General features: G+C 42.8%; 1 protein-coding gene across 1 annotated transcript in view; it reads left to right on the top strand.

The window, feature by feature from the left end:
• LOC148481307 (bridge-like lipid transfer protein family member 2) overlaps positions 1-17121 on the top strand; it is a gene marked incomplete at its 3' end in the record, with an annotated part of 95101 nt that extends 77980 nt beyond the window's left edge. Inside the window, exons 17-28 of the mRNA XM_088453666.1 lie at positions 468-659; positions 4642-4844; positions 4922-5040; positions 6500-6720; positions 8184-8374; positions 8461-8560; positions 9432-9613; positions 10318-10612; positions 10804-10961; positions 11614-11820; positions 16727-16826; positions 16939-17121. Of these exons, the coding sequence (XP_088309792.1) occupies positions 468-659; positions 4642-4844; positions 4922-5040; positions 6500-6720; positions 8184-8374; positions 8461-8560; positions 9432-9613; positions 10318-10612; positions 10804-10961; positions 11614-11820; positions 16727-16826; positions 16939-17121 (2151 nt within the window). The remainder of the gene's footprint in view (positions 1-467; positions 660-4641; positions 4845-4921; positions 5041-6499; positions 6721-8183; positions 8375-8460; positions 8561-9431; positions 9614-10317; positions 10613-10803; positions 10962-11613; positions 11821-16726; positions 16827-16938) is intronic.
• Positions 17122-17346: the final 225 nt, after the last annotated feature.

Genomic DNA, 17346 nt, shown 5'->3' with positions numbered 1-17346 from the left:
GGTGATAATTTTCTAATATAAAGTGCATCGACACTGATGAAATCTTTATAGGGGACTTGAATTAAAACTCAATGTGACAACAGGTTTAAGTACACTGTCTAGCACAGTGGTCGCCAATCCGTAGCTCGCGGTCATAATTACGGCAATCACCTGGCACCACTTCCCTGTGGCTCGGCCCATAGCATTGACACCACGGTGGAGCGGCAAAATACATAACTGACCCCGCGAGTGAATGCCACCCAGCTCACACCCCAATTAATGTTGGTGACTGGTCTAGCAGTACACATGGTTGTGGGTGTATGTTGCTGTTTTATATGTTTTTGTTTAGAAAGTTTTTGGAAGAAAAAAAATTTGTACAATTTATTACACACGGTAGAATTTAATAATTCATTGACAGACTACCCATATACAATATGGCTCAAAGTGTCATCTAACTGCTAATAAATTCTCATATCCTTGAATTTCAGTGCGAATACGTGACTACCCTCGATATCTCTTTGAAATCCGGGACTGGCATCTTTCGGGGAGACTGCTTGGGGCTGAGCAGAGTGGACAAGCCAGTGCACGCAGGAAACAAGTGGTGCATTTGGGGGCACCATGGGGAGACTCAACAGTTGAGAGGAACATGCCGCCTCTAAAATTCTTCCACGACTTTCACTGTAAGTAGCCAGAGGAAGTTTTAGCAATTTCTAGTAGAAGACTATATATCCTTCTTTTGTAATGCACACACACATGTTACTGCTCATTATGCACAAACATCTTCTTTTTCTCCAATTTTCTACCAATATGTTTATCTCCCCAGATTGTGAATATTTCTTTTTATTGATTTATTAGCAGTTATTTATATAGGGCACACATATTCAGTAGCTCTTTTTAAGGAATATGTAGTTATCAGTCCATGGCCCAGTGGAGCTTTACAGTCTATATTCCCTACCACATGTGCCCACACACACACACGCATATACACTAGTGCAGTGGTTCCGAACTTTTTTGAATCACGGCGCCGTAGAGTATCAGCATTATTTTCACAGCACCCCTAAGTTTTTGTTATTGAGAAATTAAGAAAAAAATATAAGTAAAGTGAAATAAATTGTGCTCACCTGTCATCCTTAGATTCAGTTATGTGGTGGACAGGTTTGCACTTCTGTTTGTACACATATTTACATTACATTAACCATAAATAATTTGATTTGGTGCTGAACCACCAATCTGAGGCACCCCTGCAAGTATCCAGAGGCACCCCAGGGTGCCACGGCGCACAGTTTGGGAACCACTGCACTAGTGTTATTTATTTATTTGCTATAATAGGAAGGACTGTCAGTTGGGTATGAAGGACCATTAGTAGGGTACAAATTACTCACATTTCTGTGATGTTATTGACAGTTGATTCATTTCCACCACATAGAATGTGATGGATATGGCTTATCAGTTTTCAGAACGTCGACAAGCACAACTTGACAAGCTGACATGACTACATGGTAAAAATGCAATGTACAGCATTGTCACCATGTCGGCTTTAGAACCTTAAAACTTATATGATGATAAAGCATCATGTTTAAAGTTGTAAAACGACAAAGCTGTACATCGCATTACTACATTGTCGGGTTCAACATACCGCTGTCCCACTTGTGCTTGTCAACATTCTGAATGTTGATAAGCTAACTAAATCTGAACAGAATGAATATAGCATTGATTGGCTATAATTATCTATATTTTCTCTGACTATTGAATACAGTTTTAGTTTATTTTGCTACTGTGACCTAACGTCATTTAGGGTAATTCCCAAACATTTTGTTGCCTAATAAAATGTAAAATCTTAGCACTCCGAAAGCAATTGGAGCTACTCAGGCTCACTAAAGGGGGTTAAGCCCCTTACATTGTAAATTGGGTACTCCCTACTCTACTTTGATCCTCGCTTTCAAATGATTGGTCCCCTTAGATAAACTATGATCACTTGACAATGTTATGCTGCTCTATGGAAAACGTATGTTTTCCGTATATATACCCCCATAATGACACCGGCAACTTTGTGAGCACCCATATTTCAAAGGAGAGGGAAGTCTGCTCTTTAAACTTATGTAACCCACCAGTAGCTATTATCTGCTGATCACCACACACAATTACTATGCACTATGGAAAGTTTGTTTTCTACATATGGGTGGTAGGGAGTACCCTCTTACAAATTATGCGGCCCCCTAAGCAGCTATTGTCTAGTGATCACCTGTGATAACCAGACAATATCACCCAGCGCTATGGAAAAAAATAGCTTTCCATAGATGATGGAAGGGCACATTGTGCCCTATCTCCCCCATACTTGAATGTACACACATGGGTGTAACCTTTCTTGAAAGAGGGGAGTCTCATCTTTCAAATGATTTCCCTCTTATTAGATATGGTCTGGAGATCAACAGACAATAACTGAAATAGTACACAAAAAATATTTTCCACAGTTGGGTGGGATCTAAAGCCCTGATCTACCCCATCTTGTACCAAAAAAAAAAAAAAGTGTTCCCTCATTTAATGCGGCAGGTTGTCTAGATTAAAAATGTTAGGCCTGGTTGGTTCTCTCCCATGCTGCTGCTATTACTGACTGTACAGTCCCTTGAAGCCCTGCCCCTCTGCTTGGAATCCACCCTCCTTATGCTTTTGGCTTTCTACAACTGGCATTGCACTCCTCCTTCACTACAGCTGTAAGTACTCATAGGCAGGGGAGCCTGAGGCCAGCCACTCACATAGCGATATTTTACCCGATCTGGCCGATTCCGACACATTGGAACAGCAGATCGTGTAAAATATGGCCAAATTCTGAGTCCCCACTCACGATCACGATGCGATGCGCGTCCCCGCTGGTCGCACATCGGATCGTCAGATCTGCCGTGCAGTAGGGCAGATCTGACAATCTAGGAGGCTGTGAAAGTCTGGATGCAGGAGAGATCGTATGAAGATTGGACACCAGATCGTGTGGAGATCGTGTGCAGAGCTGCCTGGGAGAGTTTCATGGGAAATCGTACACAGAACGTACACATCGGCTGATCGTGTGCAGATCGCTATGTGTGTGGGCACCTTGAGAGAGGTGAGCCCAGGGCACTTGCACCCTGTGCGCACGCACACACTTAATCTATATCTGAGCTATATACAGCCAACAACTAGTTGTTTGACAGGATTTAACTACCGCCTATTATACCACTTGATATAGTGGATGTGAAATATCTCATGCAGAAAACCATTTTTCTCATTTCCATGACCGTAGTGTGCTGGAGTTGGTTGCTCTGTGTGAGGAAAGGGCTATTTTCTGAATTAATCAGTCTTTTCAAACTAAAATAATTTCTAAGTTTCACTTAAGTCAGATCATATTGATGCCGGCATTAAGTAGTAATCTAACTGAGGTCTAGGGATTTCTTCACTCAGGAAAATGATGTTCTCCTATACCTCTATAACGCCAACCTAAGTCTTTAACCTTCGGAAAACCAGTTAGCTAGGTGAATCACTTCTGTGATTTGGCACAGAGAAACCTTTTCCCAGATCATTGAGCATTTAGTGGGTGGTGCTGTGTGTCACAGAGCTGTAGCTAAGCAGCTGTATCGTGCGGTCCCATGGTAATCAGCGCTTACTTTTGCAAAGTTTTACAGGTTTACTAGTCTTGCTTCTAAGGATACCATTTTTATCTAGAAAGTATTCTGCACTGCATCACTGTGAGTGTACCTACCTGAACAGGGAGCTTTGGGAAATCACAATGGTCCATTCCCCCAAATGAATAAATGTGAAAACAGGATTTTTATTCCACTGGGGACACTTCATTTTCACTAATCCTTTTGTTAAGGTTTCCAAAAGTTACTTCTATTTTTTCGAGGGTGATGATGTTCCTCTCTTCGTGATGTTTTCTCTAGTCTTGTCCTGTTGGGCTTGGTTAGAAAAATCCTGGCTTTCCCTGCCTCGCAGGGTGATGATGGATTTGAGGGAAGGGAACAAAGCATATTAAATATTTGAAAGTGGCAAAGTCCTGAAGGAGCCTTTCTACTCCCATGGCCAGTGTCTACCAGTAGATTCAAACAAAGCATTTAACTTCCCACTCCACTATAATCAACTGAAGCTTCTTCTGTTTATTTAGGATAGTATCCAGATTGGATCTGATACAGGTCAATAAGCAGATTCTGCAGGGAGATTTATACCCACTGCTCAACAACTCTGGGTACTTGCAGAGACAGTACCTTACTAGTTCAATGCTTCCAAACTTATACTGCTTTCTCAGATCTCTCCCACATTACAATACCCATGAAATTGGAGGTTTAAAACCAGGTGCTTCACCGACTACTTTACCAGCCGAGCCTCTCATTACCAAAAAAAAAGGAAAAAAAAAAACAAGTACTTCTTCTGACGCCTGGTTAATGTTACAATGTATTCTCTGACTTGAGTCAGACAGTTTGAGCTTTGAAACAGCAGCCCATGTGGATGCAGTGCGGCACTGGTGAGTGGTGCTGTCATGGCAAACTGCGAGAGCTCAGATTAACGCATTTAGGCAAGGATAAACACTCCTGTTATTTTATTTTTAGCATTGTAAATATAATTGTTATTGATGAATAATGTAGCTGTTACACTTTGAGTTGGGCTATTTGTGAGGTTTTCATACCCGTTTGGTTGCAGCCGAGATTCAGCTATACACCATTGTGTGGGGACCTTGCTGGGACCCAGCCTGGACCTTGGTGGGGCAGTATATTGATCTTCTTGCCAAACCTTCCATGGATCCCAGTGCCCCATTACCATGGTGGGACAAGAGCAGACTGCTTCTCCACGGATATTTCCGCATGGACATTGAACAGGCTAATCTACATCAACTGGCTACTGAGGTAAAGCTTTCCGCTAATGCAGTGTTATCCTATCAGTGACTCTGAAATCCTACAGGTGTGTTATCTATGTTTTTAAGGACCCATACAACACCACAGAGAACATGCACTGGGAATGGAACCGTCTTAAGTTTGCTTGGAATCCTGGGCAATTCACATTTAAAGGAGACTTGGATGTCAATGTACGCACAGCTTCCAAGTGAGTTGAGTAAATATGTATTACCCCTATATGTACTGGGCAGTGAACATACAATGCCCGGTGCTAATAATAGATGTACTAAAAACCTGCTGCAAGTAATAATGGTCTGGTTAGGACCCTAGTTGAAGCACTTTTAAACAAAATCAAAACAAACAAAAAAAAAAAAAAATATATATATATATATATATATATATATATATATATATATATATATATATATATATGGAAATTACTGCGCTTGGTATTAAGTTATTGTAAGGTATGCAATATACATAAATTTTAAATTTGTGCTTGCTCTCTATTAATAGATAGGAGACTTGTTTCAATCTTTAACCAAAATAATTTTAATTATAAAATACACATATTTAAAACACAAACATTAGAGTTTATATGAAAAGCAGCAGATTCTGCACAATACATAAAAATCTATATTCCCTTATAATCCACAGATATATTTACGTATCTAGTTCTTTTGTGTCACTTGGAATCTGAACCACACACAAGAGCTTCTTTTGCAGTAATAGTTCAGTCCTCAACTGAATTACTGCCTGTTAGGTTTGTAAAAATTTAGCAATTTGTTGACAATATCCAGTTCTCATAAATCAATATGCAAGCCGGTCGTATAATAGCAGCTGTTTGTATAGAGTCTGTGAACTCTGGCGTACCAGCAGTTCACTAGTGACTGAATGAACACAGTTTTATACTGAATATTTATATTACCTCAGTCTGTTTGCGCTAGTATCTTTGTACGCCCCACTTTGGGATAACGATCGGCACCTATAAAATTGCATGGTAGGGAGTCCAAAGATTTATTTCCCCACAGGGAGTAGCGGCTGGAGGTAAAAGCGGTGATCGCGGTCAGGTGTAGGGGCTGCATTAACAGTAAGCGGCTGCTCACTAGTGAATCCTGATAGATGACAGCATATGCTCAGTGCAGTAACAGGACCCAAGGATCTCTCGAGGATTGTAGTGTCAACGCGTTTCGTCCCGTAAATGACCGCGACTTTTTCAAGACTCCTATATGTGTCTTCCTGACCTACCTCCTGTCTAAGGGGAGGTGTTCTAAACCTTGGAGAGAGAGAAAGTACCAACCAATCCGTTCCTAACTGCCATTTTACAGGCTGGGTTTGGAAACTAACAGAAGCTGATTGGTTGGAACTGTCCAAGGCTTAGTACAGTACATCTTCCCCTGAGGCTGCTGTCGCATGGGTGATTTTGAGCATCCTGTTTCTCCAGGCAGTAAAATTCTCTGTTTCAGGCCTATGATATACTTTGGAATTGAAACACAAAAAATTAATTGAAAGCTAAAGTGTGACAGGGATACAGTGTTTCCAAGTGTGCTACAACCGTGAAAATATAGCATGCAGCGTGTCAATGCAGTTTTTATAAAAATCTGTAAAATATGCATAATTTGGTGCACGTTATTGCTTTTCCATAACATGTATTGCGCATTCTGTAGGTATGATGACTGCTGCTTTCTTCACTTGCCCAACCTCTCCATGACCTTTGACCTGCAGTGGCTGTGCCACGGGAACCCACATGATCATCATAATGTAGCACTTCGCTCCCCTGACTTTCTCACAGAGTTCTCTTCCATCCAGCCTCATGACTCGTACCGTGCCTTCCGCTCAGAGAACCTTATTCTCTCAATCAAAATGGATCTGTCTCAGTCCCATACTGGTGAGTGATGTGGTCATCTCTTTATGTCCTGTTTAACATGAAAAGGGAAAGAAGCACATGAACCCTTTTGAAAAATAAAATATATATAGCAACCTGCCCTGACTGCGCGCGGGAGCAATTTTACAACAAATTTGCGACTGCAGCAACAGTCTATGGGGGGTATCCAATTAGCCACCGGTGAAAACTTTTCGCCAAAAATGGTTATTGTGCTATCCTATTAGCTGCGGTTTTTACATATGCGATAAGTGGTATAGGAATTACTGCATATTTCTTTTCACCACCTCTAAGTTGTGCAAAACCCCTATTAAAATATCAGGACTTGGTGCAGAACCACTGGGACACCCTCCTTAATGACCAATTAGGCAAATAAAAATTAAATTTGCTTAATTTGGACAATAATGACATGTAATTTTTGGGGTGAAAAATTAAAAAGTGTTAGAAAATGGGTTTAAAGTAGTGGGGCATGTATATGGGGTGCTGTATGGATGGGACAGATGTTTTAAACATTGCAAGTGCCAGGTGTATTTTTAAAAATTTTTTAAAATGCCCTATAATGACACAAATATATACTTCCACCCATTTTAATTCACCACTAATTTAACTACAGCATTTATTTTGGGCAAAAATATTGCTTAATATAATTTTTTCACTGTTAAAGAAAAATGCACATAACAACAGACATTGAACACAATTTAATAACCCCAAACCCTTGGATTATGGCCACTAACGCACTTCTATACCATTACCCTACCTTAGCTTACCTTTTTTTTTAGGGTACAGGCTGATTTTTGCCTGTACTTATCGCCTGTCATCCATGCAAAAATTATCATGCAAATTGGTTATCGGAAGTTTTACAATAGGCTAGCACGATAAACGGGAGCGCGCAAACATGCGATAAGCGGCAAATTCGGGAGATGGGTCCAAAAAGTTTTCTCCGGAGAAAACTTATGGTTAACGCAGCTAATTGGATACTGCTCTACGAGGGCATGTGTACCTAATTAATAATTTTTATTTTTTTTATATATACCCACATACTATGAATACAAATAATGTTTCCTGTATACACTATGTATTGGCTGCATTATTTATTGTAAACTCTGGTGTAACTACAATAATAAAGGAATAACTACCAATTGATCAGAAATCAATAGATTCAAAGCAGACGTTATTGAATATTTGCATTTAAAATGGGAGATTCATTCATCAATTTAATACAAAATTCGCTTTTAAGCGACCGTTGTTCTCAATTTGAGAATCTGTGTAATATTTTTATACTTCCCTGATTTACTTGTTAGCAATACTAATAAAGATTGATGATTTTTTTATATACTCTAACTATAACTCATTCCAACATATTTCCTCCCTTTATTCTGTCAGGATCAGAATTTGTTCTTATCCAAACATTCTATATTACCTGAGAGAATAAGGTTTGGCTTGTCTTGTTCCTTTTGTATGCTATTCAGAAGTCTGCCAGCCTCGCATTTTGCTGTATAGCAGCACCTTACGCTGGATGCAAAATTTCTGGGCAACCTGGAGCAGTGTGACTCGCCCCATCTGCCGTGGGAAACTCTTTAACAACCTGAAACCAGGAAAGAAGAAGCTAGGACAACATTACAAGCAGCTGTCATACACTGCCTTGTTTCCACAGCTACAGGTGAGCAAGCACACTGGATTGCTGATCCTTCTACAGCAAGTTTGTATATGGATCACTGCAGCTTTACCCACTTCTCCTCTCTCCAGATTCACTACTGGGCATCTTTTGCTCAGCAGCGAGGGATTCAGGTGGAATGCAGTCAGGGGGAAATCTTCACTCGTGGTGTGCAGAGACTTATCCCACAAGGTAAAGAGGACCTCTGACATCTTTCCTAATAGGTGTAAATTAATAATTAATCCTGTTACTATGTTTCTCTGAGAATTTTTCAAGAAGATGAGACATAAGCGGTAGTTTTATACACTAGCAGGTAATAAAATAAAAAAAAGAATTAATGGACTGTTGTCTGTATATATTGATCTCACTGTGAATGCTGTATACCAGTGCATATCAATGATGTGACATTATTTATATGTCTGTTTATGTGATGTGCGATTATAGTGCATATTACTAGTATATTTTGCCTAAAAAATTAGGGGTCAATCAAATTAAGAGCGAGCTCCTTGCGGCGTGAGTAAGTGTGGCTGTATACCGCACCTACAGTACCGCCAGACTCACTCATTTTTCTTCGGAGCCCCATAGGGTTGCAAGCACAAATGTGTGAGTTTGGGGTGAGATGGGGCCGCAAATTGCACGCCGTTACAAATGCAATTCGCCCCATTCGCTGCTAGTTAGATAGCGCCCTTTACATCTAAAATGATACATTTTATCTGTTGTCACCATTGATATGTAGAACACAATATGTTAAGGTCTCCCAACCTCAGGTAGATTTTGATTCTATTTTTTTTTAAAGAAAATTTTGGTTAATTCTGGCTCCAGATATTGTGAAAAAAAATGAGTTGTAATTCATAATCTGTAGTCTGTTTTTGTTTGACTTAACCACACACTACAATTGCACAACATTGAGATTGACAAACAAATCACTTGAAGAATGAACTGAACGTAAGAATCCTCTTTGTTATGACTCCTCATTTCAGTTCCTTTTAAAAATTGTCTTGGTTATTAAGGAATCTTTGACAAATTGCTGATCAAAATAATTTTTTCCACCTCTTTCCCTCAGCTGGGACAGTGATGCGCCGCCTCATCTCAGAATGGAGTGTACCACAGATGACCAGCAAATTGAACCTTGTAACCGTACATCTCATGGCTTCGGCCTGTGATGAGAATGCAGACCACCAGATTGACAATCTTGTTCAGAAAACCCATCTGCTCAGCCTGTCCTCACTGAGCTATGATAGACAGGTACAGAAAAATTCTAGTACGCTCTAACCAATGCTACCACTGCCAATCTATTTATTGCAGGAGGTTAACTCACTGACCATAGCCACTTGTGTACTATAAAGGGGTTATCCATTTTGTGACAGTCTCTCTCCCTTTCCACTTTGCCTGTTCTTTTAAATAGTGCAGACTGACTGCTGGCATCAGATTACTGTGGGGTTCCCTCCCCTATATACTCTTTCCAACCATTGCTAGGGGACATTGGTACCATGAGGGATACAGAAGGTCATTCAGGACTTGAGCATTTCAAATAAAATCACATTTGTTTTTGTTGCTGTTCTGTTAAGAAAGAGCTTCTGGAGTTTAATTTCATTGAAATGTCCTGAAGGAGACTCTGTATCCACATGGTACCAGTGTCCCTCAATGGTTTCAGTGAAAAAGATCCTGTTTTGTATTCCTGGTCACATTACAGAATGCATCTGTCTCCTATTGAATTGTTAAATTGCCAGATCTTTGGGGCAAAATAGTCTTAGAATTTTCTGTCTCTTTGATCTCGGACATTATGCTCTCACTTGTTTCTAATAACACAAAAGTTTATCCAGTGTATAAGAATATGGACCATCCCATAAGAATGTAGACAATTGTGCACCTGCATGCTCATATATATTTATCCTCTAATGCTTCTAACCTTTGTATTCTTTCACGTTCTGGTGATGGCTGGCTCACAGGAATTATCAGCCACCGGTGAGGAGAATGCTATCTACACCCACCGCCTGCATTTAGTCGATCTCCGAGCATCTTGGACAACGCTGAACAGAGACATAGCATTTGGGCTGTATGATGGCTACAAGAAAGCAGCCGTGTTAAAGCGCAATCTTTCCACCGAGGCCTTAAAAGGACTAAAAATTGACACACAGTTACAGGCTAAGAAGCTAAAGCGTGGCTCCATGCGCAGCTTTCCTCCTCCCAAGAAAGTCACAGCACCTGTCGTTACTGGACGCACTGAGAGATCTCCATCAGGAGGTGGGAGAAACTTCCGATGTCCCCTGACATCCGCTCTTCTATGCTTTTTCATTTTTGGGCAGCTCACCGATATTCCGTCATAGCTACTCCTCCTTTCTTTTTTTTTTTTTAACGTAGAAAGCTATTTTATTGCATCTCAATATGTTCTGTAACCCACTGCCTGACTTTGTCTCTTTGCCTCTCTCTTTCAGGGGCAGACATGCTCCAGAAGCTGATTGAGGAGACTGATAAATTTGTGGTGTTCACAGAAGAGGAGTCAGGCGTGAGCGAGCAGTTGTGCGGCAAAGCTGCCTGTCAAGACAAAGACATCTATAACCACAACTGGCTCATTGAGCTTGTAAACTGCCAGGTAACTAATGGCTGCAGAGTAAATGAAGTGTGATGCAGTTTCAGAGTGAAGCGATATGTTGAAAACAGTCCAGTGACAGGACTGGAAATAGAACTGTAGGCAACTACGTATTCGGACTGGTGGGAAACGGCTGGGCTTAAAAACAGTTTGACCTGTGAGTGAGACACGTGCTGCATAATGGGATTGTCGGGTAGATGAAGACTTGATGTTTCCTAGATTACCACTGAGGTGTAAATGGAGGAAAGGTGCAAAAGTGGTGATCAATAGGTTTAAAATTCTGGCATAGTGATGGCTGAGGTGTTGCTGGGTGTGAAACCTATAAATCATATCTTCTGGATATACATTATATATACATATACATTAGCAACAGTATAACGGAAATATGTCATATTGCAGTAGTGTATATGCTGGAAAATAAGCGGAGGGAAGTAGAGTATAACGTATGGTGCAGTGTACTGGAAGTTGGCTGTATGATAGGATTACTGGAAATACAGATTCTGTTTATTGTACATATAATATGCACTACACAAATTCTTATATGTTTTCTTTTTTTACAATTGCACATTAATTTTTAGAATCTGCTTAGATGCACAGTGACATTCCTGCCCTCCCATACTTTGCACTTACACATACCTTGGCCCTTTCTCTGCAGATGGTGCTCCGAGGAGCTGAGACAGAGGGCTGTGTGATTGTATCTGCAGCAAAAGCCCAGCTCCTGCAATGCCAGCACCATCCCTCCTGGTATGGGGATACCCTGAAGCAGAAGACCTCATGGACCTGCCAGCTTGACAGTATGCAGTATTTCGCCACCACTGAGAGCAGTCCCAGTGGAGAAGATGATGGTCAGCGTTGGATAGAGGTCAGTGTGTCCCTGCACATTCTAACTGCATATTACATATGGATGTATGTAGATAAACATTGTGTGTGCTTAAGATACAGTAGTGCTTCCTGAAATCTTTAAAGCATGTGTTTACTCGTAGGTATTAGTACTGAAGTCATTTTTTTGTGTACATTTGTTATTCCTCTGATGTCCTATCTGGGGGACAGTGTAGACTTGTGGGTTTAGAGGGAGGAGTAGGCACTAAATAGTTAGATTACTGGAGCTGAACACACCCCTCCCCCTTGTAAGCCCTCCCACCTCCTCTAGCCAGCCAGTTTTTTTATTTAATGCCTGACAGGAGAGGCACAAAACCTTGGCGCTTTTATTTCTTTTTTGTTTTTGTTTTAGGCTCCTTGATCTCCTTCTGGGATTCAGGCTTTTGGTGAGCAGGATATCTGTCAGCGTCGGCAAACAGCGTTTGTCGCCGCAGTGCACCCAGACCCCAGCTGAGCATCACAAGGTACATGCGGGTGCTCTGGGGCCCTGTAATTTCTTCAGGAGGAGCCCGTTTCTAGCTGCCCCTAGTAGCATTGCATCCTGGGAGCCACATCTTTAGTACATTGGCCGCCACAGCCTATGGCAGTGGTTCTGGGCCGACAAGGCAGTAGAGGAGAGTGTACCAGAGCCTGCTTCTCTGGCTCTGACTGGGGGCGGTATTAGAGAGCGCAGCCTTATGCTGGCTCTGGTTTCCCCTATTTTCTTTTTGGCACCGTTTTTTATGGCAGCCATCATTTTGGGAGCACTTTCTTGAAGCAGGGGGAGGTCCCTGCTATCGGATTCCTCCTGCATGTTTTTTCCCCAGGCTGTTGGATCACACGTCACTAGCTGGGATGGACTCCAGAGTGCTGGGGTGTGTAGTTGGAATAGCTGAAAACTCTAGGCAGAGAAGCCTTTTGCTGCAGGAATAGTTTTTCTCTCATAGGTATTTAGTTTTCAACTTCAGTTATAGTATTTTTCTAGGTATTTAACAAGTTTTGTTTTAGACTCTAAAAGGGCTTTTTTGTTTATCAGTATGATTGGAAAAGGAGCTAAATATTCCAAAACCAACAGGGGGTCACACAACTTTTGCATTATGCTTGCTCATAAAGCTCCTTCAAGGGAGCAGGATCCTTTCTGTGCAGATTATGATACCGAGGCAGTCAGTCAACGCACATCTGAGGACTCTCCAGCTGAGGAGGTGTTGCAGACCTGGGCGACGGTCATGGTCCTGTCCATAGTAGCACTGGCAAATAAGGTACGTAACGTCTGCAACCAATCAGAGGTGAGTGCTTCAATTCATAGTTTTCCTCGGCCGACTCTGCTTCCACAGTCCCCTCCCCTTGCAGTAGCTGTTGTCCCGATCCCAGTTTGGCCCTGCAGATGGATAGTTGTTCAGCAGTCTGTCACTCCTTGGAAAAGTTAATCGGATCCCAGTTCTTGTAAGCTTCAGGCTCCAACTGGTGTCCATTTCCTGAGTGATGAAGATTTCGAGGGCTTCTCTGGCGAGGAAGGTGAGATTTTAGATTAGGACTGGGAGGATTATTCTAGTTGGGAGGACAGCTATTCTGACAACCTGGGAGATAGCAATCTTATTCTGTCCATGTGCAAGACCTTACAGATAGCGGATGATGAGCTTCCTTCTTCCATGGCTCCTTCTGATTTATATTAATTTTTTTAAGAAAAAGATGCTGGTTATTTCCCAATCCTTTGCTCACTTTGTAGATGTGTCAGGGAAGCCTAGCTCATGCTGGACAGGCAAAGCTTCCTGCAGAGTTCATGTATACTTACCTGTTCGCTGATAAAGACATGGAGCTCTGGGAGGTTCCTCCTTCGGTGGATATTTCCCGGTTAGCTAGGGCCACGGCCCTTCCCACAACGAGTGCTGTTACTTTGAAGGATGCCACTGATTGTAAGTGTGAGACTTTGCTTAAGTCGCTGTTTTCTCTTGCAGAAACAACCATTCATACAGTCTTGGCGGGGGCCTGGGCTTCCAAGGCCATGAAAGCCTGATTCAACTAGATGACCGAGGCCGTCCAATCCGAGACGGATCCATCTGAACGTCTAACCCTTGTGGACAACTGAAAGCAGACCTCCATTTATTTCGGTCATGCTTCTGTGGATGTGATTTCCCTTCTTTCACTTATGTCCGTGCTGTCCACTTCGGCAAGGCAGTCGTTGGGGCTGAGATCCTGGAAGGCAGAAACAGAGTCCAAGAAGGCATTGAAGGCGTTTCCATTTGTGATTAGGCCCTGTTTGGCCCAGATCTGGAATGTGTATTCGCTCAGGTGGCAGGAGGTATGAGTCAGTGTTTCCCGGTGTTTCCAACCCATACCAGGTCTCCCAATTTCAGCCCTTTCATTTTCCAAGATGGGCCCGGTCTCCACCTACCATGGGATTCACTGGGCAGGTCACCTCTAGGGCCGTACAGCCTTGGCACCCAGGCCCTCAGCAGGGTGACAAGCAGTCGCGTGACAGTTTCCATGTCTGTTTGATACTCTGAAGATAAGTGCTTGCCTACTCCTGGTCTGACTACTTCTAGTTGGCCACAGTGCTCAGGGTCCACTGTATCCTGCCTTGAGTATACGTCCTGGATTTACTTGGTCCTCGTCTATGCTGGTTCTTTGTCACCCCTCTTCCACAAAACCAGATCAGCAATGCTGCCTTACTGCGGGCGGTGCATTCTCTCCTGTCCTCAGGTGTGGTTGTACCAGTTCCTGCGCATCAAAGAGGGTTGGGGTTTTCTGGTGCAGAAACCGGACAGGTCTTTTTGTTCAATTCTAAACCTGAAATGGCTAAACCCTCTCCAATGGGTGCAGAAATTCAAGATCTAATCATTGCGCTTCGTCATAGCTTCCATGGAAGAGGGGTAATTCCTTGCATCATTCAACATCAAAGATGCCTATTTGCAAGCTTCTACGGTTTGCCATTGGGTCCTTCCACTTCCAATTTCAGACATTGTCCTTCGAGCTTTCATGCTAACCAAGGTCATGGCTCCAATGATCGCCAATGTTGCGACACAAGGAGGTTATTGTCGTCCCTTACCTGGACAACTTTTGTTCAGGGCATTCACCAGAACTCTGCTCAGCCACCATCTGCAGGTGGTGATGTCGACCTTGTAGAAACATAGTTGAATTCTCAACTTTCCCAAATTCAACTTGGTTGCGGATCAGAGGATGGTCTTTCTCGTGCTTCTTTTCAACACATCTTGTCGGCATGTATTTCTACTGAAAGAGAAGGTTCTGGCCTTGCAATCTTTGGTGCAGTCCCATTTTGAATCTGCACCAGGTTCAGATTCTGCAGTTTAAACAGTTGCTGGGGAAGATGGTTGCTGCCTTCGAAGCAGTCCCCTTCACATGATTTCATTCCATGGCTCTTCAGTACCATATTGGTAGACATTGAATCCTCCCCTGCCATACAATTGTTCCCTCTGTCACTTCTGGCCATCCCGTAATTGGTTTGGTGGTTTCACTCCCCCAACCTGTCCAGGGATTGTCAGTTTTTGATCTTGGATTGGACCCAGGTTATGACGGTTGCCAGTCTGTTGGGCTGGGAGGAAGAGGAAGGAGAAGGAAGACTGGCACACACTCAGTATAAAACATACAGGGGAGGTGAAAAGGGGAACCGGTAACAGTGCAACATCCTCACAAGCCAAGTGCATCAGGGAGTGCGCTCTGTGTCCCCTATAGATTCCAAGAACAGGATTTAACAGGTAAGAACATAAACCTTTTCTCCTTTGTCCATAGAGGACATGGACTGTACACTGGGACGTCCCAAAGCTGTCCCTCCTAAGGGAGGGGACGCTCCTGGATTGCTCTGAGAACCCTAAAGCCGCATCCGTAGAGGCAAAGGTGTCAAAGGAATAGAACTTGATGAAGGTGTGGGCAGCGGACCTCTGCTTTACAAAGATGCTCTGCAGAGGCCCCTTGGCTAGCTGCCCAAGAAGTGACTACTGACCGGGTGGATTGAACTCACACCACAGGAAGGGCAGCTAGAGCCGCCAGAGAATAAGCATGGAGGATAGTCAAACGGAGCCAAAGTCTGCTTAGTAGCTAGCCAGCCAGCCCTATTTGTGAAAGTCATACGGAAGTCTCACATCCTGTCCATGTACATCCACAGGGCCCTCACTATATCAATTGAGGCCAGCTCCCAACCTAACAGAACAAGTCAGAAACTGGACAGGCCAGTGCGATGGCGAGGAGGAAGAATGGTCTTCCAAGTAAGCCATCGGATATCTACGGTGTCCAAAGGCTCAAGGGGAGACACCTGGAGGACTAGACTGGGCGGTTCTCCATACTTGCCGGTCTTTCCAACCCAAGGTGGTTCCTAGTTTCATCTGAATTAGAAGATCTTGTTACCAGCTTTTCGTACTTCTGATTGTGATAGCTTTCTCCGCTTCTTGGATGTTGTCTGAGCATTGAGGGTTTATGTGGACTGTGCAGTGTCGGTTAGGAAGTCTGACAGTCTCTTGGTCCTCTGTGATGCTCCCATGTGGGGCTGGCATTCTTCCAAGCAGTCCGTGGCTTACTGGATCACTTCTGCTATCAATCAAGCTTATGTATCTTTGGGTGAGGAAATTTGCCTTAGAACAAGCTGGCCCTGGTCTCTGCATTCCCAGAAAACTGTGGTGAGAAGCCCCTGTTTTCAGGGAACGCCGACAGGACTTTTCCACATGGAGAACTGTGAGAGATCTCACAATAGAAGACCGGTGCATGTGTAGTACAGATTCTGTGCATGTGCCGATATTTTAACATCGGGGGTAGTATGCAAACCATTGGGTTTGTGTTCTACTCTGAATCAGGCAGAGTGTCCCCCAGATGGACTCAGAGGAATTGATTTTAAACTCCTTTTTATTATATCTAGTTCTTTGCTCGCAGAGGAACCTTAACACCTCTGTTTCTCCCTTTAGGTGAAGAACATCGAGGAGCATCGGCATAGGAACCTAGACACTGTGCAAGAGCTGATGGAAAGTGGTCAGGCAGTTGGTGGCATGGTCAGCACCACCACAGGTCAGAGTCAGGGTCTGTCATTTGTAGTGTTATGCTGTAATATTGAATGTACAAACAATATTAAAAAGGTCAATTTCAAAAGCTTAATTCGATTATTTGTTATTCATTACAGATTGGAGTTATCCAGCGGAGGTTCAACAAGATCAACAGGTTCAGAGAATAATTTCCCGCTGTAACTGCCATATGTATTACATCAGCTACAGTCATGATATTGACCCAGAGCTGGCTATACAGATCAAACCTCCCTCAACACCATTACACCCAGAAAAAGAAGACTTGTTAAAAGGACAAGAAGGTATATATACATCTGTATTTGGAAGATGGTTGTAAGGGCTCCAATTGATGGACTGTTTGTGTGGCATGTGTAGAGCAAAGCACAAATGTAAGTATAAGGCCCCCGTGTTTCCAGGACAGTCTTGAATTCTGACATAACGAAATAATGGTTTTCACTATCTGCCTTTTGTGGATATTCTATATTTCCTTGCCTCCTACTTTCCTATACTCCCTTGTAAAAGTGCCC

This window comes from Taudactylus pleione, unplaced genomic scaffold (genome assembly GCF_031769625.1).
Source record: "Taudactylus pleione unplaced genomic scaffold, aTauple2 ptg000585l, whole genome shotgun sequence".
Taxonomy (NCBI): domain Eukaryota; kingdom Metazoa; phylum Chordata; class Amphibia; order Anura; family Myobatrachidae; genus Taudactylus; species Taudactylus pleione.
Note: the sequence above shows the minus strand (reverse complement) of the source record. Positions and strands in the feature narration are given on the sequence as shown.